This window comes from Lagopus leucura, unplaced genomic scaffold (assembly GCF_019238085.1).
Source record: "Lagopus leucura isolate 7727_CA_CO unplaced genomic scaffold, USGS_WTPT01 Super-Scaffold_100159, whole genome shotgun sequence".
Taxonomy (NCBI): Eukaryota; Metazoa; Chordata; class Aves; order Galliformes; family Phasianidae; genus Lagopus; species Lagopus leucura.
Genome location: NW_024962335.1, coordinates 26410902 through 26436832, shown reverse-complemented (window position 1 = coordinate 26436832; position 25931 = coordinate 26410902). Strand labels below are relative to the sequence as shown.

Genomic DNA, 25931 nt, shown 5'->3' with positions numbered 1-25931 from the left:
AATGAAAGTGTTAGAATTACTAGTTATCAGTCTTTTAAAACTAATCACAATGAAGTATTTTCACAGAATACATACTTTAGAAATTCTTAAAACGATTCAAATAATGCTCCTTTTTATAATGTATATTTGATATTCAGTGATGCTAAAATGGTAAATATGCCAAAAGCATACCTCATTTTTATATTTAATAGCAGAAAATGTCCTTGATCCCATGATGCCTGTTTGGGGGGTGGGGGGGAAAGGGTAGGAGGAAAGAGAAGAATTGTTTTCAGTAAGTAGCTTTATGAATGCAAAATATAAGCTGTTATTACCAGGCAAATACACAAATCATCAATTTAAAATATCTGACTCCTTCACACATACAAAAGCAAATGTGATATTTAACTTATAAAAATGCATGTGATCCAATCTCACTCCTTAAGAGAGAAAAATGTCCAGTTTACCTGCATCTGAAGAGCTTCTTTGCTGTTTATGTTTACTTAAACCTTCCATGACATCTTGAATTCTCCACAGTTCCTTCTGAATCTGAGCACGCTGTATCCCAGCCGACTCGGTCTGCCAGTAAAGAAACAGAAAGTGATAAATAAGAATATATTGCAGGAGGGGCAAAAAATAAAACCTCTTCCTCTAGACAGTACTGCATATTCTTTCACAATGAATAAAACAAAACGCAAAAACGACAGATACTCTCCCATTAAAAGGTAACAAATTAGTATGTTGTCAGCAAAGGAGCGGACAGATTAAGTCATTTCAGGAACACACCAGTTATTTTGATAGCCATTTGCAAGCTGAAATTCCACTTAATGGAATTACATGTTCTCTTTAAAAAGAAAAGCAAAGCCAAGTTTGCATGGAAGACCTACACACAACAAAAGGAAAGGAATCAGCAGTTCCAATCCTAAAATAGTTGCAGATGAACGTGATGTTTGCATACGAGCATATAAAATGTAGGCCTATTTGCGTTCATGGTTATGCATGCTTTGGGCTGCATAGCACAAATTTCTCAGCTCTTGAGTTTCCTTGTAATCTCTCTTTCATAGCAGCATAGAAAATCAGTCCCTCGAGCAAAAACATCCATTAACACCTCACAGTATTGACCACACCGACCTGTCTATTGCAGATAGATAAGCACACGTTTGTGTGTCAGAAAGATTACCTCAGAAATTCAGAACGTGTACTTACTAACCAATTCTCCAGAGAAGAGAACAAATAATAAAGTAAGAAGATAAGCAGGAAGAGTTCTGATGTTTAACATCTGAATAAATACTTTACATATTTCATTTATTTTGATACAATTATTTAATTACATTTTAAAATAATGAGGTAAAAGAAGGGATTTATGTGAACACTTAATATGACCATCATAGCAATTAAGGTCTGAGAAAACTTCTCTATTTGGGACACGATCACTGAAATGGAAAGAGATGGACACTGAAAAACTTACACAGTAGCTTCAAAATACAGGAAAAGCTAAAAACCTTCTCAGAACTGATGAACTTTTAATTTCTTTTTATATCTTGTAAGTTACCAGACCACACATTCTCCATTCTCCCCCTCCTTTTTTTTTTTTTCTTCCATTTGTGTAGAATTTTTAACCAAAAACACAGAAAAAGACTTAAATGTATCCTTAGGACCTATGCCAGACCTGAATTTCTCCAAGCCGATCAAGTTGCTCCTGCATATGGTTCCTTGTTGCTGTTACATCATATTCTAGTTTATCATATTCTCTCCAAGCTCTTTCCAGTTCCTAGGTATATGACAAAAAAAAAAAAAAAAAAAAAAATTGCATTTGCACATTCAAGTTAAAAAAAATAAAATTAAAAAAGTAGGCAATTTTATTCATACAACAGCATGAAACATCAGGGATTAATTCATAGAGATTGGTAGTAAGTGTACATACAGTCGTAGAGAATGTCACGATTAAACAGCTTTAGCATCTTCTGATGATACTGAATGACATACAAACTAATGGCATTTTGTCTTTTCACAAACTACAAGACAGTCCAGGATGAATTATTAAGACTACATTGTTATAATTAGCAGGCATGTGGATCTTAAGATGCCCTTCCACAGGTGCAGAAAAAACACAAAATGGATGTAAATTTGTCTCCTTTATTACACAGAATACATAGGTATGAGTGCAAAGCATGTGCATGTATATGAAATTTATTATGCAATACAACTAAGTCATCCAACCTTGCCTGTAATGTTACAGGTATACAGGGAAGCCAGGAATACCCCGGGCTTGCTAATACACCTACATATTTACATATGTGAAACTGCAAACACCAGAAGGCGGCGCAAAAAGAATCTTTGAGGTCAGTCGTTCTCCCTTACTAAACCTGCATCAAGCCCTTGATTTGATTTAGCATAAATTAAAAAGTTGATGAGAGGTGTTCTAAGATTTCCTTTAGTTTCCCATGCTTCCATTTTCCTCATCCAGCCAATCTCTTTTACGACAATTGGAAGGGACCTTAAAGATCACCGAGCTCCAACTCCCCTGTTGAGGGCAGGGTTGACCCCATCAGCTCAGGCTGCCCAAGGTGGCCTTGAACACCTCCAAGGATGGGACATCAACAGCTTCTGAGAGGTGCCAGCACCTTGTCACTTGTGAGTGAACAATTTCTTCCTAACAAATAACTTAAATTTCCCATCTTTTAGTTTAAAGCCATTCTCCCTTGTCCTATCAGAATCAGACCATCTAAAAAGTTGGTCTGCCTCCTGCTTATAAGCTCCCTTCAAATACTGGAAGGACACAGTGAGGTCTCTCTGGAGCCTTCTTTTCTCCAAGCTGAACAAGCCCGATTCCCTCAACTTTTCTTCATAGGAGAGGTGCTTCAGCCCTCTGATCATCTTTGTGACTCTCTCTCCAACAGCTCTGCATCGTTCTTGTGCTGGGGGCCCCAAGCCTGGACACAGTACTTCAGATGGAGCCTTTCAAGGGCAGAGTAGAGGGAACCATTACCTCTTTCTCCCTGCTGGCCACCTGACTATGACTGTACTTATGCAGGTCAGAATGCAGTTGGCCTTCTGGGTTGCAAGTGCATGCTGCTGGCTTTAGTCCAGCTTCTTGTCCACCAGGATCCAGTCCTTCTCTGCAGGGTTTCCCTCACCAAGTTCTTTTCCCAGTCTGTATATATAGGTGGGATTGCTCTGACCCAAATACAAGACCATGCACTCAGCCTTGTTGAACCTCATTAGGTTCTCATGGACCCACATTTTAAGCCTGTCCAGGTCCCTGTGGATGGCATCTTCTTCTATTGAGTCAACTGCACCACTCAGCTTGGTGTCATATGCAAATTTGCTGAGAGTACACTCAACCCTGTCATCTATGTCACTGACAAAATGAGTACCAGTCCCAAGATAACCTCCTGGGGGACACTACTCACAATCGGCCTCCACTGGACATTGAGCCATTAACAACAACCCTCTGGTCAACCAATTTCACATTTAACAAATAGTCCAGTCTTCACATCCATACCTGTCCAACTTATAGGTAAGGATGTGGTGTAGAACCATGTCAAAGGCTTACATAAGCAAATAAAAATGACTGTTTCCTTTGTTGCCCTGTGTTTCATGAAGTGAAAAAGGAGATTAAATAGAAGCTCCCCTACTTTTGTCTAAGGTTTTCAAAAGTGCATGAGCTAGAATATCTTTGAAATATGATGGACCACTATTAAGAGAGACCATGAAAGCATTACCTTTTCTTCTTTTCACTCTGTAGATATTTTTGCTTAAAACAAATTACATATGTGATGGAACGTCTGATAAAGTTTTCTATTATTTTACTTGACTTACTTCTGCTGTAATTAAATTCATACATTATAAAAATGAAAATTACCACACCAACTGAGGCCAATATGCACTCAATTCCAGGCAAAAGAAAAATTAAAAACTACTTGGTGAATATAGTGAAAGTTCTAGTTTTTACAAAAATACATGCAAGTACAAGACCACTGAGATTTGCTGGAATGTAATGAAAAATAACAAAAACTGAAACCAATTAAGAATATGAAGATAACCATTTAACAGGTCACTGAGTTTTACTAGCAAGAATGTATTACTTACCGCAGTAGCTCGCGATACTTCTCGACAAGTGCCAAGTAGTCCATTCTGTAAGTCATCTCTCTGTAACACTACATTTTGTATGGCTGCTGGATTATCTGCATTCATTTCTATCTCCTGACTTGCTGATAGCAAAGCTTGCTCAAGCGTGTACTATTATAATAAAGAGAATTATTTTTAATGTTCTGCATCATTGGGTTGATTTTCATTATATTTCAGTTATCAATGTTCTGATAATAAGCATGTAAAATAACATCCACTTTAGGTAATAAATACAATTGTCCTACTTTCTCCTTGTGTAGTTGTTGAAGCTTCTCTTCCAGCGCTTGTACAACTTTATCTTGTTCACATAAACGGCTAAGCTTAGCCTAATATATAACAGAAAATGACTGCAATTAGAATTGTTTTTAATATCTTAAATAACCAAAACATAACTTCTTCAAATCATTACAAGAGACTAGATAAATTTTGTTACCACTAAATATGAATTCTAAAGTTCTGAAAGCATCAGTGTTGCATTTTCAAATTAACCTCAAGAAACCATAAGGCACTATGAAATAAGTGTTATTGCAACTTGACACAACATTGCTCAAAATGTATAATTTCTGATTCTACAACTACATCATTATAACTTAAAGACAGGTAGCAAAGAACACCTTTGAACAACATATTCTTCATTATTATACATAACATTGTACACATTACTAGTTCTTCCCACGGTTTCTTTCAGGTGTTAGTTTTTGATAGTTATTAACAGTACCCACGCTCTGCTGTTTTGGCTCCAATCCAGGCTTGGCTAGAAATAAATCTGTTCCCCTTCAGCTCTGGAATAACTGTTCAGTGGACTTTAATCAATCTGAAACAGTTTTCTTTTTGAACAGCTTTTTGGTTCAGTTTGCACCGCTGCTTTGACTTTCTAACTCTAATTGTACCTTTAAAGTAACATCCCTTAAATCAGCATGTCTACTTTTATGTATGGTTAGATATGTACACTTGTGCATATGAAGTATGACTGTATGTGCATATCTTTTTGCCACCAAAACTGACTTTAAACATGAGGGCCCATTTCTTTAGTAACTAGCACACTAACACTCTGAATGGCAAATAACCATGCCAATTTCAGTTCTGGAGTATCAGTCATATTTCCTAAGAAATTACTGCTCTAATGCTTCTAACTGAACTACATCCACAGACTTTTTTCTCCCTTAAGTAATTTCTTCCTAGAAACATTTCACATTTAAACACATACAGTACTCCAAATTTCATCCTTAAATGGAATATTTCTTGCAACTTAGAAATTCTTAAAAAAAAAAAAAAAAAAAAAGTTCACGTTCACATTCACAGATCAATCTCTGTTAGCAGTCACCTATACGAAGTGCATTCTAAACCCAAATGTCAAGGGAAAGATTATTATGAGAAGAAGAAAACAAATACCAACATTTCCAGTGAAGAAAAAATACAAATTACTTACATCAATATCCAGCTCTTCAGTTCTATATTTGTATAGTGTACCCCTACATTCTTCTTGTGTTAACTATAAGGAAGAATAATATTGCCATAAAACAACTTAATTTGACTATGAAAACAAAGCCAGTGTTCAGCTCAAGAGTTTTAATACAGCATATCAGCTTTTGCTTGAATGTCAAACATAACACATTGAGCAATATATAGTTAGCCAAAATATCTAGTAACTGAAGGTAACTAAGCAGAATGTCAAACACTGTTGGTAAAAAGTTATATAAACAAAATAGGCTATGTTGCTAATGCAAACTGGATTTTAAGAGGTGTAACTCAATCAAACATGGATTCTTGAAAGATGAAACTGCCAGACTACACCTAAACAGAGTTTATACATAATTATGCATGTTTAAATATCTGCATTCTAAATACAGGGACTCATTCTACTTGGAATTAAACCTTCTAGGTCCACTAAGATCAAGTATATTCTCAAGGAAGATATTCTTAGTGAATCTGAAGTGAGAACAGAATGACATAAGCATACAAAATATTTGTAAAATATATCATCACGTACACATGCCCAGTAAGTGTTGCCAAATACCTTCCCTCCTACTTTCTCCTATGAAAACCCCCCACCCCAACAACAGCATTCAGAGCATAAACACAAATGCCACAAACAGAAATCCTTCTGTTTTTAATTTGGACCCAGGCAAACCAGTATCCCTCAACTACTTCAATACAGCTCCTCACATTAAGTCCTTACCTCTTTCAGTCCCTAAACTGATCTGTAACAAGATTTAAAACTATACACAGGGAAAAAAAGGCAGCTTCCTATTTTAGAATGGACTACCACACATAGAATTTCTTACTGTCCTATATAGTAAGCACTTGCATAACACTATCAACCTTAATATTCCATTTAATTAAAAACATGTGTACATTGAGTCCCAACATATATGCTTTCCTTTCATGTGCATGATATAATTAGGTCATCATGGCTTAATAGTGCAAGAAAACTATAAAAACACACGTCCATGTTAAAGGACACTTATAAATAAAAGGACTAGGGAAGGGTTAATCAGACAAGCATTCCAAACATACAATAAATCTTCAACACGCTTAAGTGTTTCATTTCAAGATGTTATGTCCACATACCTCATGCAAATGCACCTGGTGACAATTTAAAAGTATGGATAGTGTATTAAAACCACACAGTAACTTTCTTTGAAATGGACATTTTATGAAAATGAGTGATGGAATATGAAAAAAGCCACAGCACTTTTGCACCTCATGAATGCCACAAATATTAGCATTTTAAGATATCTATTCAATCCCATACTGTTGTACAGTTGTGTTTTTTGAATGTAGATTTTGCCTTAATGAGAGAAAAATGAGGAATGGAAATATTTAAACAAAACTCATAAACATGGTCAATATAAATTTAAGGCCAAATGTCTTCAACTTACAGTGAAAATCTAGGTATACTTCACAACAGAAAGATTTTACAAGAAAAAGATGATCCAGTATTAGCTAAACACGTGTTTGCAAGACACTGCTCAACAGTTCATATGAGTTGCCTGGAAAAGGAATCTTTTTAAAGCTATTATCTTTTTTTTTATTATTCTTTTTCTTTAAGGAGTCATTTCTTTATTCAGCTGTTCAGCCTTAATCAGAGCAAAGTTGAGAAAAGCTTTTCAGTTCAGCATCCCTGCCCCTGTCTATCTCCTGGATGGAATATATCCTAAACATTCTGAAAGTAAAAATGCATTTTCAAAGAATAGTGTGCATGTGCTAATTCCTCTTATTAATATCCTACCACATCTTTAAAATTGCTGCCAACTTCTTGTTTTTGTCTGCACTTCTAGCTCACCACAACAGACAATTCTGGACAGCCACTTCCACGCTGCTGCTGCAACAGTTTACATAGACTTAACACCAAAAACTCTAGAAATGATATGAAACACTCAATCCATCTCTGACAAAACAGCGGCTTCTCTTCGATCAGCATGTCTATAAATCAATTAAAGGCAAAAATCTATAGATAGAATGCTATCACACTACTGGAAATGTAAGAGGAATTGCAATAGACAAAGCACAATTACACATTACAAGCAAGGTTAACAATCCCATAACCCTGGAAAATGCGTTATAAGAACTCCAACGACCAAGTTATTGAAATGTATTTTATGTCACGTTCAACAAAAGCCTCCTTTATCGAACTGCTCCTACACTTATCCAGCATGGACATTCCAGGGAAAGACTGCCACCTACTGAAAGACTGACACGGCTTGCTGCAGGCTTCTTCAGTTTTCCTCCACAGTTCTCTGCCCATATCCGAAGAAGACCTTGCCTGTTACCAACTGCACTTAAACACTTCGCATGCTGATGCTGAGTAGCAGCACTCTGAACACCTCCAAACGGAACTCAGCATTTCTGTAGGGCAAACTGCACACGGCTCAGCCAAATGTGTGTCTTGCACGTGAAAAAGAAAAGCAATCTTAACTGGAAGTAACTTCTGTTAATAAGCCAGTCCCGTTGATTTAAATGCTCTGTTCACGTTCTATGATCTTCACTGTGAATGTGCATATGCAGCAGAATTTAATTATTTCATACTGTGAAACTACTAGTCAACTAGCTGTCATATACTTTGTAAGGCATCATTGCTGTCAAAAACTGAGATCAGATGAGTCACAGAAAGGGACAAGAACACCGTGATGGACGCTACAAAATGTCTTTAGTGGGAACCTTCTTTTCAAATAAATGTAGATTAGGCAAATCTCCCTCTTGAGACATGAGGTGTAAGACCTATTTAAGCACCCAATATTTAAAACATTTAAGTGAAGGTATTATTGTCAGACTCTGCTAATGATTTTGGCTCAGTAACTATCGCAGGAAATTTCACAACTGAACACACGCCAACGTCTCTGAAAAATTATGGAACTTAAAAGATTGAAACAGGACAAAATGCAGGGCATGCTGTGTGTGGGGAGCATGATGTTAAAGTCAGGCTTCCAAGAGGTTGTTTTATTTTGTTTGCTTGTCTGTTTGTTTTCCCTCTCCAGTACTCCTTCCAATTGGGAAGTAACACAAACAGGCACTTAACCCACAGCAAGTAAGATTCCCTTCTAAACTGGTCACAGCAAGTAAGATTCCCTTCCAAACTGGTATTATGCAGCAGATTTCATATTGGAAATACAAATTGGAAATACTAGGTTTTCAACTAAAAAGCAGTCAACCCGTGCATTCACAACAAAACCTGAGAAATACTTCTGCCTACAAATCTCAAAATGTGATGTGCAAAGATGGCTTAATTTTATGCAGCTGGTTAAATAATAGTGATAAAAAGAATTGCTATGCCAGAAACAAGATCTCCTTCATAAAATTCAGGTCTAGTTTTATTCATGTTTTTCATGTGTTGAGAACAAATATTCAAGTAAAGGCACATGTCAGCTTGCTGCTCTCATATTTTTATTTTTCTCCCATTAGTAAACTCGCACACATGAAAGGAATTGAGGATAATTCCTTTTTTTTTTTTTTAATTTTTTTTTAATTCAGCAGATTCCACTTTAGAAAAGAAAATTAACACTCCACATCTACCATTAGAAAGAAGCAAAAAAAACAATAATAAAAAAATAAAGTTAGGAATGGGTCCAGGCTGCAAATGGCCTCTATTTTTCTTGCTTGTACATTCAGAATCAGTGCCCTGGCTTACACCTGCATATTTATGGTACAGTGTGTAGAGCGGACTAATGTAAATCAAAGTGATTTAAATAATTAATTTTAAAAACAGTGACAGATGAACAATCACAATTAAAATGTCTTTTAAATAAGACATTTGGAATAGTATAATTTTAATCTATTTTACTCAAGAGCCACTAATCAGTACAAAAAAGGAGAAGCAAAAGGTTAATTCCTAACTAAACACAAGCATTTCTTGCTTTCTTTTGCCTACCTGAATAAGTTAAGTCATAAACTTGATCTGAATAAACTTAAGAAAGAAAGATCCTTTCTGTACTGTCTGAACCAAGGCTTCTCCCAGTTGTTTTTATTCCTTTTAAACTGCACTGCCAAAGATGATTGGTGAAAACGATTTGTGTTATTCAAATTAAAAACCGAATGCTGTTTAAGCTTTCAAATACATTGCTGGAATTTCAGAAAGTGTTTACTGTGCATAACAAACATTTAGAAAACTAATTAGGCTGTGAAATTCCAGTATGTTTTTATCCTTTCCAGGAAGTCAGTTAATGAAATATTTTGTATAGGAAACTGTCTATGAAAGCATGTCTTGCATTTCTCCAATTTATGCAACACATGAGTTCTTCTGAACAAGCCTGCCAACAGTGCAAATGCTCTGATCTTAGCGGATCACATTTCTAATGACAAAAGGTTATTTAATCTTCAGGACTCTTCAGGTTCATTGTTTCTTTGACAAGAATGTCAAAAAAGGTGCTTATTCAGTGTCAGGGAAGAAAAGAGTGGGGATATCCGCAAGATGAAGGCAGTGATTTTTAGCAATACCCTTAGCTGGCAGAACTGCTTCAATAAGAAGCACTCTGACTTTAGTGGTGTTCCTAAGTAGCCAGGCAGACCAGCCAGGCACAGCTACACCACCACCATGTCTTGATCAACAGTAGAAGCTGAGTTAGTTCACTCTGACAGATCCAAAGCACCCCTGCTCAATCTATGTACATTAACTTATTTATCTTACATAGTCTAAAACAGAAAAGTGATTTTCTTGAAAAAAAGTTTGTAATGGCCCGGCTTCTCTAAAAGAAAATAAAAAACAGCAAAATCACCTTCATTTTGGACTCAAAGGCACCATACTTTTCTCATTCCTCTCCAAATGGTCCCTTCAGGTTCCATGTTAGAGCTCCTATTTTGCACCTGGGAGCACAAATTGGACTACCGCTAGTCCTGAAGATCCTGAGATGGATCTTTCCCGAATCACAAGCAAATCTACAAGATGGAGTTAACTTCCAAAACCAAAACAACCATGAAACTAAGTTTCAGCAGGTTTCTTCAGAAACATGACAAAGCACTAAATACCAGTAAATGACTTATGTCATAGAACCTCTCTTTTTCTGTGAGCTATGCACCTTTATTTTAGCTCATAAGAGAGCCCCTCAGACACTCACTTCCAACTGGCAACCAGAACTGCATGCTTCAACAACAGTAAAATCATTTAAGTAAGAACAACATCTTTGTTGCAGTTGTGGATAAAAGCTTCTGAAACATTCTCTGATGTGGCAGGAGCTATTGAACTAAGCTCCAGCATGCCTAAGACGCTGCAATGCCAACAGATACGTATTGGCCATGCTCATAAGTTAATGCAGGTCTCAATGCTCAGGCAATATTTCCATTCACATTTTGGATTCGTCTTCCATCTTACCGTTTACATCTGTCACTAGACACTCTGTAAGTGCGCACTGTTAAGGCTGCTGTGACTTTATTAACAGACACTGCCTTTTGGATTTACAGTCCCCGGATCAAAGTGATTTTGATCCTTCCTTTCTTCAGTGGCTAAAGGCTTGGAAGGTGCAATCAAAAACCTGTAAATCCACTTCCTAGAATGAAACATAATTGCCAGAAATGACCAGGTAAACACCACTCACATGCTTTTGTAGTGGTCAAAAGAAAGAAGCACCTTTGAACACTAATAGCATAGGATCATGCTAGGACAGATGTTGGAAGCTTATTGGAAGTTTATGAATTTACTGGACAGCTGCGTAAGACACCAACTAGTTAAATAGTCCAGACAGAGTTATTTGAAGGGGTACATTTAATACTTAACAACAAAAAACGCAGCGAAAGCCATGCTAACGATATTGCAGCATTTTGTAAAGCATGGATGACTCGTGGTTTTCCAAAGCAAATAAGAGAAACACCAATGTTATGAAGAAATCCGAGGAACAACCAAAACTGTCGCTAAGAAAAGTTTTCGCAGATGATAAAGCAATTTCATTCACTATCCGAGACCTTACTTGCTGGTACAGTTGCGGTCTTAGCGCCGAGTTCTCAATCATAGTGTGAACCATGGTGATTAAAGGTTCATTCTCTTTCATCTATTTCAAATCAGGAGGAGCATACAGCAAACATCAGTTTACAGCATGGCTAGATTTGAAAGACGACACTGTAAAATATAGCCTCTACTTTAATTTTTTTCTAATAATACAGTAGATTACATTTTACCCCATGCTTTTTATATATTCCATCATTCAGTAATATCAAACATCTGAAAAGTTTAATGATATCAAACAAATGTAGCAAAACCACATAAAACCGCCCCAAACCAATGAAATATTACTCGAACAAACCTTTCCCTTTTAAAAAATCCTTAACATTCTTAAAATAGGTCTGGCTTTGCAAGATATAGAAATGATGCGTATCAGATTATGCAATAGGAAATCAGAAAACCTTTGAAATTACAGTTTTAGTAACTCAGTGTATGTCAAATAGATAAACACATTCCTTCAGAATACAAAAGCAAGGTGTAGATTTTTGTTCGCAGATCACAAAATGCCTTTATATACTGAACTGTTTGATAGACTCTGGAACTTTGAATCACTGGTCATTTCATTTATCCATCCTCATATATGAATGTGAAACTACTTTGAGTTTTACATTTCTGAGCTGGTCAAACACCTTCTGTACTGATTTATATTTACTGTCATGTATGCAAAAGTAAAAAACAGATCAGGATCATTACAGTAAAAACTGTACACACTGAGGACTTCAGAAAAGTATACAAAACACAATAGGGATTTTTTTATTTTAAAAATAGACCTTCCTAACATTAAGTGAAAAATTACAAAAACTTAATTTTCATCTCCTAAAGAAACTGAAAAGTCACTTAAACTATTTTTTTTTTCTCCTTATAGGAAAGATTTTTTTGTAGTCATAAATACGAGACTTCTTTTTGTTGTTGTTGTTGTTTCATTAAACATAGTTAATAGTCTGTTTAGCTGCTACCCAACAGAATACCTTATCTCAATAAGCAAGCTGATGATGCTGTTTGTGTAAGGCAGGAAAAAAAAGCACGCAAAGAACTCCTCCTATTTACTCCGTATTCTGCAGCATTACATAAATAGAAAATTAGAACTGACACAAGAAGTTGTTCTTTCTTTACTTTAAATCCAACTGACAGACTGTTTAATATTCATGAGAGTCTATGGATCAACTCTTCTGTTAACTGAAGTGAGCACAGGAGGGGAAATGTATCGAAGAACTGGCAGAGTAAAACAGAGAGCCACTGGCCACAACGGTGAGTCCCATGCTCAAAGGCAAAGAGAATGCCTGTTTTGTGCTTTTAAAGTATTATCATAAGGCCACTGTCAAACAGAAACTGGACACTATTCACACTGAAGAAATTTCTAATTGGTCAAGTTTGCATGCTTATAACAGAAACATGCCCTATTTTTCTCACATTCAAATAAAATTTTCTTCTCAAATTTCTGAACAGTAAAGGGTATGTTTTAAATCCTGTCATGTCTTTGTTTTCTCTCCAGTTAAAGATATCACAAAAATCTCTAAAAATTGGAATTAAGACTTTCCTTACACGTAAGCAAACTGAAGCAAGAACTGCCTGATGACACACAGCAACACATCCAGAAGTCTTAGTTTTCTCACTCACTGTTTCTCCCCAGACACTTCATCTTCCCTTTTCTCTTTACTGACGTATTATATGCAGGCTTTCTCATCATTTGGAAATGATGTAAAAACACCTCCTTGACACATGACACATATGAACACTCATATGACTTACAAGATAGCATTTGAGCAGGTATTTTATGTTTTAAACTGTAATGCCAAGCTACTGACAATTTTTTTTTTCCTTCCTCTTCTAAAATTATCTCCCACACTATGATAACAGGCAGCACAGATGACATTGCAGCCTGAGCTGTTCTGGTGGCAGCCATCGGCTGGAATAGCAGCTCCCCACCATGACAGATGACCTTGCTAATGAGATAAGATGGTGTGCTATGGGTGGCATAAGTCTGGGTTCAAATTGGCATTTTTATCTGTTTCCTCTCAAGCTTCCTAAAACAAAAGCAGTGGGAACAGGACTAGACTAAGCGTTTCTCCTGCCTTTCCTCTGCTCCTCCATCCAAAACAAAGAAGGAAAAAGCATTTTTCCTTCTTGCTTTCTTTTCCAACAATAATCCAACACAGTCTTGTTTTTACCCCATCCAGATCATTGCTCTCAAAAAAATAAAAGGGAAGATGCAGCAGTAAGAACAAGAATGGTGGCTTTGTCAGCTCGCTACCTTTTCCAAAAACCTTGAGAAGTACAATTAAGAGTTGCATCGTAAACGTTGCGAATATAGCACACAGAATTTCAGGCTGGGGAAAAAAAAAAAAAAGATTTAATAAAGGATATGTGCAGCCTGGAAGGCCGACTATGCACTGGGCTGCACTAAAAAAGGCCAGCAGGGAGAGGGAGGTGATGGAGGTGATTGTCTCCCTCTACTTGGCTCTTGTGAGGCCCCATCTGGAGTACAGCGTCCAGTCATGGGGCCACCAGTACAGGAAGTATATGCAGCTCTTGAAGCAGGTCCAGAGGAGGGGCACTAAGATGATCAGGAAACGTTCAGGGAACTGGGCTTGTTTAACTTGGAGAAGAAAAGGCTCTAGGGAGACCTCATTGTGGCCTTCCAGTACTTGAAGGGAGCGTATAAACAGGAGGGAGTACAACTGTTTACATGGGTGGACAGTGACAGGACAAGAGGGAGTGGTTTTAAACTGAGACAGAGGAGGTTTAGGTTAGATATCAGGAGGAAGTTCTTCACGCAGAGGATGGTGAAGCACTGGAACAGGTTGCCCAAGGAGGTTATGGATGCCCCATCCCTGGAGGCATTCAAGGCCAGGCTGGATGTGGCTCTGGGCAGCCTGGTCTGCTGGTTGGCAACCCTGCACATAGCAGAGGGTTGAAACAGGTGATCTTTGAGGTCCCACGATTCTATGTCAGTCCTATCCAAACAGCCATTGTGCTATTCCATCCTCCTCTAATTTACTTCCTTTTTCCAGAATCACCTTCATCATATCAGAAAGAGGGTGATGAAGAGGAGAAAACAGGAGCAAAACATTAAGACAGCATGGATGCTGGCTACTGAACCTTCACTCATTTATTTGACAACTTCTTGTTCAAGTTCTGTTTATATTTATGCACCCCTTAAGAACTAAAAGCTAAAAAAAAAAAAAAAAAAGAAAAAAAAAAAGATCAGCAAAAGAGAAATAAAGATATGAACAAATACCTAAGCTATCCACATAAAGAGTCTCCTCAATGTAAAGAATAAAAAGAATGTATAGAGCTTACACTGTGACAAACCAGCCTGGGATATGCTGAGATTACAATAACACACACACACAGAATTTCAGAGATAACTTCAGCTCAGAAGAAAGGGGTTTTTGAGCCAAAGAAAAGTTTTACTAGCAATGTAAAATCAAAATATGTGTTCAAAGAGCAGTTTGCTGGAATCTTCTGTACTGACAGAGAGATTCAAGTTGGACCTTCTGCCACAGCTGTATTTACAAAGGAGAAAAAGCAGCATGTCTAGCTTTCATCTAAAAAATATGTTCCTACTTTCCGTTACCGTTATTGTAATTACTGGGTACAAATTCATTCAATAAATACTTTAAGGAGACTGCTGGCTTGGATTTAGTAATACACAAAAACAATCCCTTAAGATTTTGTAATGCACAAGACAGAGATTATATTTGTCCTCTTAACACGTCCCACACTGACAACCAAATCAGCATTGCCTGGGGTGCTACCTACATCCAAATAACTGCTTCCTAAAAGACAAATCAAACTGTCTTCTGCCTCTCCAGGAAGCTTAAGGCAGCAGAGTGGTTCGAAACCACACTCGAAGAAAAGGCTATAATAATTCTTTTGGCTGTAAAACATCAAAGAAACAACATGGATGGGTATGTGTGCATCAGCCTCCTCAGTCCTCCGCACTCCCCCCCCCCCAGCCCTGAACTCCAACAACAACAACAAAAATTCTGAAAGCATAATAGAAAAACACCAAAAAATGTAACAGAATTTCCAAGCATCTCAAAGGGAAACAGCTATACTAAAAAGAAGCAAGACTTATAAAATGCTATTGGATGTTCTTGAGTTTTGATAAGAATGCCACTGAACCAGCAGACAACAACTTACTGCAACGATATAAAAGTTAGTGTCTCTACACATGAACTTCTGCCTTTCTGAAAATTCCTCTGTGTGACCTGAGAAGGAATTTGCTAATTAATGCTGCGTACAGCACTGCAAGTACTGCATTCTTTGTGACTACAGTGTGAGAGCTGAAGATAATAGGACTGGAATTCCACCAAATGCTCTAGGAAGAGAGGGTTTTAATTCTATTTTCAGAGATTAAATATAAATCAAGAGCGGAAATGTTTCGTTTAAGTACACTGGGCATTTAAAATTCAAAATGAGTGACTATGAAGGTTGGTTATAGATGCAAACAATGAGGAGGAAAGGCCCCAGACTAAGAGAAACATGGGTCTTTTCTTTTCAACATAAAGGGGAAATGATAATGGACAAAACAATAAAGAGACATAAATGAGACACTAGCCCCAAAGCAAAAACACTCCCGTGAGGATTTATTTAATGCAAGTGGATGGGAGTGTAATACTAATACTGGGAAAAGAAGAAAAACCAATGAGAAACTAGGACAAATATTCCAATCTGCTCTTCGTGATTTTATGATTAGTATATTTTTGACTTGATACTGATTTCTTACTGTAAGAAGTACTGTAATTTCTTGCATCCTTGGTAAAGGCAATGATGACATGTTTATAAGATTTTGGCACTTCCCTGAATTAATAACATTTTATCACATTACATTCACAAATTTCATCTGAGACAAGTAAAGAGAAAATCCTTTGTACTGCTTTGCATATTATACAAAGGCCATTCTCTTTACCCTGTGTATTATATTGGCAAGCTTGGCTGATCAGGCAGCAGTGCGGTACATAGTTTCAATTTTCACAGCGAGTTGTTCTTCCTCAGCAATGAATTATATTTTTGAAGAAAGAATTATTTTCTTGTTCCAAAACATCATGAGCTGGAAATATTTGAGTTGAATGAATTGGAATGTGTTGAATATTCGAGTTGGATTTGCCAAATTTAGCAATTAGAAAGAACAGTTTTCCCATACTTTTAGACCTCCTGGTGCTCCTTAAACAGGGTTAAAATGTTTAGAAATGCAGATCTAATGGGATTGGTCACTATCTAGACATTGATTCCAAGAGATCAGAGGAAGATGAAGTCACTTGAAGTGTAATGGCAAAAAGCTTAATTAGGAGAAAGAATATTGGAAAAAGCTCTAGAGATTTCCATGCTTTTAACTAGCAGACATCTAGTTGCTTACATTTCTTTTAAGTTCTTGTGACTTTCTATGTTCTGTTCAAAATTTAACATTTAAAAACTTCTCAAATACAACTTGCAAACGAGTCCCATTTAACCATGCAACAAAGCCATAATAAGAGAAATTTGGTATCACAATTATTCCCTTGACAATAAAGTACACTGTCGAAGACTGAATTATATTCCTTCTCCAAACATTAACAGAAGTTATACAAATCTTATTCTCATATAAAACTTTAAGAAGCAACCGAGTAATCTAAAAAAAAAGTTATTTGCTAAGCTATGATTTAAAACCTTCTTACATGTGACACGGGGCAATGGTTTTAAACTGAGACAGGGGAGGTTTAGGTTAGATATTAGGAGGAAGTTTTTCACAGAGGGTGGTGACACAGTGGAACAGGTTGCCCAAGGAGGCTGTGGATGCCCCATCCCTGGAGGCATTCAAGGCCAGGCTGGATGTGGCTCTGGGCAGCCTGGTCTGCTGGTTGGAGACCCTGCACATAGCAGGGGGGTTGAAACTGGATGATCATTGTTGTCCTTTTCATCCTAGGCCATTTTATGATTCTATGATTCTATGTTTGATCTCCCTTTCATTTTACGTCTTGCAGAAACATCAAATTCTTCTTAATTTGGAAAGTAAAATAATCAGAATTCTGATTTTATAAACTGCTCATGTATCATATGACCTTGGAAATACAGTTTCACCTTGGTTAATGCTGGTAAAATGTTACAGTTAGTGTTATTAAAGGAAGGATATGAAGAATAGAAAAAATAACTGGAAAATGGCTGTTGTGTTCAGTAGAATTTCAGTTTACTTTTTTCATTCTCTGTCAAGCCTGTAATAAACTAAGCTAATTTGTGCAACCTAAAATGGTCATGTATTAAATATGCAACTTTATGAAAATCACTGAAAATCCTACTTCCCAAGTATTTCCAGCTTGATAGGAGCAGGAAAAAGGCATTAAGAAAAGTAAGCACACAAGAAAACTGCAAATCCCACCTGATGGTCCAAATATATGGCATTCCTTTGAAGGTGATGCGAAAGAATCTCATTCTAGAGGCAGCAATTAGAGGGAAAAAGGAAAGGGACAGAAGGGTGCAGAATGCATGAAAAGAGTTTTTAAATATGTAAACTAGACAGTGAACTGTTTAAGACAGAAATATAATGTTACTTTGCCTGCCTTTTTGTGACATATTAACAAGTTTTGATCTCTAAACAGAAGTGATGAAATTTTGTCATGAATTGGCCTACGAAATACTACATTACATTTTGGCTCTACACATAAAATACAGAATGCTCACATGAAAGGTCTACCATATTTGATTAAACAAGCAACTATAAACCCTTTGGTAAATATGTTTTAAATGCCCTAATACTTTTGACAGAATGCAGTAAGATCATATTTGATATGATGCAATATAAACAATAGATTAATCTCATGATCTTTTACTGCTATTTTTGCTTATAACAATCGGTTAAAAGCCTGCAACTTTAAAGTAAACAAGAATATATTTTAAAATATTCCTACATCGTTTAAATTCAGCTAATATCAGACAGCTATCTGCTAAGACCTCAAAGGGTTAATAACAGAACATCATATACACAGTCACATTCTATTCTACACCCACAGCAGACAGAGAATCTTTTACTATGGGTAAAATGCAAACTGATTAATGAGTAACTAAAAGTTAGTGAGAATGGTACATGACACACATTGCTTTATAGCTGACCTTTGGGCTGTTGGCCTCAAGTTTTAGTTGCATGAGCTGTGCTAGTGTGTGTTCCCGGATACTACTCAGTTCAGCTTGCTGCCGTCTCAGCTTTATTAGCAGCAGCGTGAGCTCCTCTGGCTGAGGGAGTGCAGTGTGAGAAGCCAAAGAGTAGAAAAAAGGTTAATTGGTATCCTAAACAACACTGAAATAAAATAAGGCTTCTTATATCTTTCTAAAAATAACTTTTTATAGAGATACCACAAAAGACATACCATTTTTTCCAAATTGACCATTTTCAAATATATAACAAAGGGTAAAGTTTTAACTACTTGAGTAGCAACTGATACTGCATATCCCATAAAAATTGCAACTTTCTGAGTGCAGGACAAAAAAGTGGGGATTTTGCAGAAGAAAGTCTGTGTGGCCCTCCAACTTTTTGGCATGCATATCAAACTGATGATATTGACTTCAGTGAACGGGAATATAATTCCAACCCTTAGGATATCATTATCTGTATGGACAACCATTTGAGCTTGGTAGAAGAATAAAAAGTGCCCCTGAAAAACTTTAATTCTTCAAATTTCTATGTTAAGATTAAAAGTAAAAACAAACAAAACAATTCCCATGAGATAGCTGGACCATGTCAGGAGCAAAAATTTTTGACAAAATAAAACTGCACAAGCAGGACAAAAATAGTTTTCCTTCCTTCCACAGGTCCGAGGCACTGACTTTTGTAACTAAGATGTACAATACAGCCTCAGAAAGGGATAAAGGACAATATTTAAAAGGTTGCATGAACAGAAAGTCACACTCAAATGGGTACTTTTCAGGTAATTCTACACAGAATGGTGTAGGTCAATTTGGAAAAAGCTACCTCAGCCATTCCTGAGAGCCACTTCTATTAGCAACACTTCAAAGAAAATAAAACACTCTTGACATCACAAGTAGATGTTATGTTCCAGTTTGCTTCTGTTTCTTACACTTCTCCAGAACTAAGTCTTAGAAGAAGTTAGACATCCATCCGACATTTCGATTTACTTACATGTTCCGGGAGCTTAAAAAAAAATCCAAACCACAACCCCAGAAACCTGCTTGCTCTCTTCCCCAGTCTCAGAATTTTCCCAAAGCAAGGAAGTACAGAACTAGGCTCCAAAGATCAAAGTGTTAAGTTACTGAAAACCAAATACCGGGTTCTTAGAATGTAGAAGAAAAATATCTGAGGATAAGCACGGCACTGTTATGAGCCTGTACCGCAGCACCCACAAGGGGGAGCAAGGTATTTCCACACTGCTTCCGCTGTCAAAACCATTTGTTTTGAAGGAAAACCAGAACCAAAGTCAAGGTGTCCAATGGTCAATCTTATCCTTCTACTACTTTTTTAATATCTGGATTTAAGATGTTTGATTTCAGAAACTAAGCATAAGAATCTGGACTGCTACACAAGATGCTTTCACATTCTCTCCAAGAATATGCAACAATGCTTTCAGCTCTTTGAAAACTGTCATCTTTGAGAAGCACAAGAAATTTTATTTTTAGAAACAATAGAATGGGAAGTAGCATCTTTGAAGAAAAGGAAAAACAAATCAATTTATTTTCAGATCAAACCTTTTCTTGATACGGCTTGCAATAGCACAGTTTTAGTGCATTAACAATAAACTTACTGACAGTATTTAAATACTTTTGCAAACATTTTCTTTTTCTATAGAGGAGTGCTAGACTTGTATAGCATTGCAAACAATTTTGTCATTGATGCCAGAGCTGTGCTTTTGGTATAACACTTGGCACTCCTGAAACAAACAAAATTCAAGCATTTGTTTAAAGAGCTACCTGCAGGTTTCCTAATTCTGGCCTCTGTTATGCATGTGCTGTGGGCAGCACTTCTGGTTTGTACAGGCAGAAGCTTGGACCTCCTTGCCCCCTACCCCGCTCATCAGCCAAGCTCCAGCAAGCCCAGGAGAGCTGATGGGGCCAGGAACCCAAAGAAGTGTCTGCGAGAAATAAGGCATGGAGGTAAAGCACCAGCTGCCCTATGCTGTTGAAGATGCCAGGGATTCATGCTGGGAAGTGCAAGAAACAGCAGTCTCGGCATCCTTAAGATGTTCAAAAAAGGAAAACTTTATTTCTAGGATTTTCTTAGTAAGTATTGGAGGAAGAAATATTCTATGAAACAGAAATCTCTGGGAAGAGATGGAATGTATCACAGACAATTAAAAAAAAATCCTTCTTTCAGAAAGAAAATCTGGGCTCACTGAGTAGAATATTCTCAGAATTCAATTTAACCACCTTTTTAATAGCTTTAAAAAACTAATTAAAATAAAGGTTATATTTAATGCAAGCTTTGAACAGACGAAGACTTCAGCATTGCCTCTTTATACTTAAAGTATTATTCTTATAAATAAATAAATAAGATGTACCAAATAAAAAATACAACTCACTGTTTTGCCTTGGAGACTCTGAGGAGAAACAGGCTGTAAACTTAGAACTGCTGGCATTGACCTTCTGTCAGGCATATAGACATGCTGTACAAAAACAAAATTGCAGCGTGATCCATGGTTACCTAAAATCTCAACAGCTATTATGTGCTAAAAAAAGTCTAGCCAACTTAATTCTCACAACAAATCTGCTGCATTTTTGGGAAGCTTTGGCCAGTCATGTTCTCTCCTGACTACCATTTTTGACACTTGAGTAGGCTACCTCTGAATTTCAGAAATATCCCAGATTTCATTGTTCATATAATTAATAGTTCTTTCTTATATACTGATATTAAGTAAAGAACAATTTTAGTTCTCACCTATCTATCAACTATCAACTATTTTGAAAGTTGTTCAAAATTTCTAAGATCTTTATGTAGATCAGATGATTTAAGGCTCAGGTTTACTCTATTGATTTTAAACAGCCAGTTTCCTAACCATCTATCACGTAAAACACACGTTTGTGTTTTTAAGTTCATAGGAATGGTTAGCTGTGTAACTAAAGTAGGCTGGATGTGGCTCTGGGCAGCCTGGTATAGTGGCTGGAGAACCAGCACATAGCAGGGGGGTTGAAACTAGATGATCATTATGGACCTTTTCAACCCAGGCCATTCTATGATTCTATGATTCTAAGTACAGACTGAATGGCATGAAAAACTGAAGGGAAATGGGAGTCTTGTATAGAAGACACTGAACATGAAACTAATTAGTAGCACAAAGTATTACAGATGGAAAAATACCTGAAAGCAAAACATGGCTGAAATATTATAGAAGCACACGCTCTGCAGCACCGATCTTAGTAATACTTCTCAGATTTGGGTGAATTATTAGATTTTCAGTGCAATTGAAACTTTTTGCCAAAACAAAAATACTTCTTTGTTGATAGGGACCTAAATCATAAGGACATCTGAGCTAATGATTTAGCAAAAGGCTTCAGGAGTATTTTACACAGTCAACTCTAGGAAACTATATACTGATTTTACATACTTCCTTGGCACTCCGGTTTAAAATTTTTAGCCTCTCTTTCACTGATGATGATGTTTGACTTTATGCTAGTCACATACTAAAGTTTTATGCAGACTCCAGTTTTCTTTATTGATCACCCTAATAACTCCAAGCATCCAAAGAAATGTCTACCCTCAGTTTTCTGTTGGAACCCAAGGCAGCCAAAATTGTGGTTGAAAAACAGACAGTAATACGTGGAAAGAAATGCAGGACTTTCAGTTCTCTTGGAGTTCAGCTAGAAAAGCTAGAAGGGAGAATGTTTTCCACTCATAGAGCAAACTATTCTATTTTAGAAAAATGTAATCTCATGAACAGCAATATTAGGACCACATGTTTTTCTGCAACATATTACAATATCTTTTACAACCTATAGATTTTAAATGCTTTTTTAAATCAAGATTTTCTCCATGAAGGCAGCAGTGCCATTTAATCCCCATTTCAATAAAAGATAGGACAGTCGAGAAAAAATAGAGAGACAACAGTAATGGCATACTTTATAAAAAAAACCCCTGCAAATAAGTTTTTTAACTGTAAGAGCATGTATTGTACCTTAGTATGATGTGCTCTGTGTCTCCGATCAATAGTTACATCTCCTCTTTGCACTGGTGAAGACACTTCTGATCTGTAGGTCCGCTGTGGGGAATACCCTTGGAAACCTGCTATTGAACCATGAGAAGGCGAGGTGGGAATTGAATGCATGGTCTGATCAGAAATATTGATCATCGTTTTTGGGCTACTTAAAGTACTGTGCCTAGTAAGAGTTGTTTGCTTATTGTAAAACTGACGTTGCTGCCACTCGTAGAGCTGCCACATTGTGTCATCACGCATTGACCTTCGTTTTTCTTCAGCTGTCACGGGTCCTATGGCTCTGTCATAAGCTGATGGCGTCATGCTGCAGAGGCTCTCTGGCCTTGCTTTGCTGTTTCGGGGCAGAGTTCTGTAGCCTTCTGGGTACCGGGGTAAAGCTTGAGGTCGATGGCTTGGCATGTTTCTCGGTAGTGTCTGATATGAGATTATACTGAAACACAAATATATTAGTTAGTATATCAGTACATTATATTAGTTTATGTTAAAATCATGGCAATAAAAAGTTACTCAATACTGATCAGGTTTATCCTGCCAGCTCTTATCATTTTTGGGAACCGTCATTTAAAACAAAATGCAAAATATTAAGATGATACTGCAGATGATATCAACATTTTTCAGAACCGTAGCAGCTGAAATCTTATTTCAGATTAACTGTCTGACAATTTAATCCTAATTTCATCTTTTCACCAGTTTAACCATCTAGTAATGTCGACTGTAGATCAAATCTGGTCTACATGCTAGACACGACCAAGTTTTTTAAGCTTAGAATTTCTATACTGTTCCAAACATGAGTTCTTCTTAAATGCTCTCTTTTTGAAAAGTGAAAAAGTCTCCTGTTACATCTCTGAGAAAGAATTAAGCAGTTATGAAAAAACAGCGTGCATTTGTAACAGCAGGTTAAGGAAAAATAGCAATTATTGACAGAGGTCAAAACTGAGGTCATAAATATCAGTTCATTCAGCCTTTATCTAAAATTCTGATGTGCACCACTTAAAGTCATTTGCTTCTGATCACATCTGTGAGTGATGCTGGCCCAAAGACAAAATCTATCTCAAGCTGAACACGATACAGCCATCGGAGGGCAGCAGCTTCCAGCTACGCCTCAGCAAGCCCAACTCAAATAGAAACCGTGGAACCTGAAAGCACCAGAGCCTGAAGTCAGCTCAGAGCAGCTTTGGTGCCACAAACACTTTAAAGAAATGATGTATAGTAAATGGTGAAGCATTGTGGGTATTAGATGCTTATGAAATAATGATTAAGGAAATTGATGATGGTAAAAAAAAACAAAACACTTTTCACTGAATACAGCTGAATATTTATAATCCCTTGTATCATTTTGGAGATGAAAACTGTGGTAAATAGGTTTACAGTACAAAGTCTATGGCAGATTCTGAATCTTTCCAAGAGTTAAGAAACTACTATCCCCATTTCATAGATTGGATAGCTTTTTATTCTCACAGAAAATGACTGTTAATCTTGTTCTCTTGCTGCAAAATCTGCCTACGTGACTCTACATTTCTTTATACAATATATAATCAATGGTAAGGGCTTTTCTCCATCTCCATATTAGAAAAACAACAACGGAGACATTTTTGGGTCCCTCTTCTAACTTTCACAGTATTGTTTTAGTTATTCACAAATGAGTATGGTAAAGTCTGATATTGTCATGAAGGCAGCCAGTAGCTACATAAACCTCTTTCACTAAAGCTCCCCATCTATTTTATTAATTGAATGGATGCTATAATCCTGCTGGCTCTTTTAAATATCTCACTGTGAACAAGAGCTGCGTGAAGATCTTAATATGAAAAGACAGAAATCTGAAGTCTGCATACTACTTATGTTTTAGAACATTTAGGGAGATAACGCATCCATCACTTATAGAATTGATCCACCGATGTCCTGTTGATACTTACATATAAATGCCCTTCCAGTCAAACCCAAAAAACAACTCTGGACAGTGCTTCAGCCTGGTAATGCTTTGCATGTAAAAGGACTGCCACAGGCAATTAAGCAGTCATACAGCCTGCAAGGTTGCAAACTCCTGCTGTCATAAATAGCTTCCTACTAGTGTTCCCATTAGAAGAAAAGTTTTCCATATGGGTTCACAGATTCAGTAAGAACACCCTCAGAGATGCTGGGCAGCACTACTCGCTCTGGTGTGCGAGCTGGGCCATGTGAGAAAGAGACTGCTGCTGCAGTTTTGGAGGCTCAGTATTCACACTTATCAATACCTTCTGATCAAAACTCAAAACATTCCTTTATCCTAAGGAATGAAAATACCAACTGGCCTAGAATATTCAAGCTTTATGTGGGAACCAAGCAAAGGATGACAAAGCAACAATGAACAGCTGGCGCTGAGCAGCAGGCACTTACTGCTTAGGGCACGGTGGGGAGACAGAGGTCCCACCCTGGGCAAGCAGCATCTCAGCAATGCACTTGGTACCAGGCGACTGTTCCTCTGTGTTTTAAACATTTGAGAAAGGTCTTACCACAGCTAACCAGACCCTTGTCCTGAACTGTAACATAAACTGGAGCTTCTCTCTATTCTCAGCCATGAACTTCAGTTCTACTTAGACTCTCGGTCTCCAGCCAGAATCTGGCAATCTGAACGAACAAACAAACAAACCAAAAAACTCCACACATTTTAGTGGCATCACTACACATTAGAAATTCTGGTGGTTACTTAAAACTGCTTCCACGCAGAAGCAAAAAGGACAGCAAAATATTCTTTTTCTGCTTCACAGAAAACAAAATGGCTTGGGTAGGAAGGGACCTCAAGGATCTTTAGCTCTAGCCTCCATGCTGCAGGCAAGCCTGCCAACCTCTACATTTAATGGTAGACCAGGCTGCCCAGGGCTCCATTCAACATGGCCTTGAACACCTCCAGGGATGGGGCATCCACAGCCTCTCTGGGCAGCCTGTTCCAGCACCTCACCACTCTCTCTGTAAAGAACTTCCTCCTGACATCCAACCTAAATCTTCCCTCCTTCAACTTAAAACCATTTCCCCTTGTCCTGCTATTATCTACCCTTTCAAGGAGCTGACTTGTTAAAGCTTGTCAGCTTTCTGCCGAGTTGCAATTCAAAGTCTGCTTGTGTCATCAGTGCCCCTCTTAAAGCAACAAGTGTCTCTATTATCAAGAACAAAATACTGTGAATTAGAGAATATTCTTAGTGGTTCTTCCCACTGCAATAAATCAGTTTTAGGGTTCCGTGCTTGCTCACAATCAAAAAAGGGGCACAGTTCTTCAAATTTCTACC

At 37.2% G+C, this 25931-nt stretch overlaps 1 protein-coding gene across 19 annotated transcripts in view; it reads right to left on the bottom strand.

Annotated features, from left to right (window-relative positions):
* Positions 1-25931, bottom strand: part of PLEKHA5 (pleckstrin homology domain containing A5) — a 167460-nt gene that overhangs the window by 19222 nt on the left and 122307 nt on the right. For 8 of the 19 annotated variants that reach the window (XM_042889515.1, XM_042889520.1, XM_042889516.1 and 5 more), the window contains 8 exons: positions 22633-23101; positions 21043-21126; positions 5537-5599; positions 4353-4433; positions 4069-4218; positions 1646-1747; positions 444-555; positions 172-218 (listed from right to left, as the gene is read on the bottom strand). In XM_042889515.1, the coding sequence (XP_042745449.1) occupies positions 172-218; positions 444-555; positions 1646-1747; positions 4069-4218; positions 4353-4433; positions 5537-5599; positions 21043-21126; positions 22633-23101 (1108 nt within the window). Of the gene's footprint in view, positions 1-171; positions 219-443; positions 556-1645; positions 1748-4068; positions 4219-4352; positions 4434-5536; positions 5600-11504; positions 11586-17894; positions 17949-18625; positions 18746-21042; positions 21127-22632; positions 23102-25931 lie in introns of all 19 variants that reach the window. The other 11 variants (XM_042889521.1, XM_042889517.1, XM_042889507.1 and 8 more) reach the window with 2 other exon arrangements.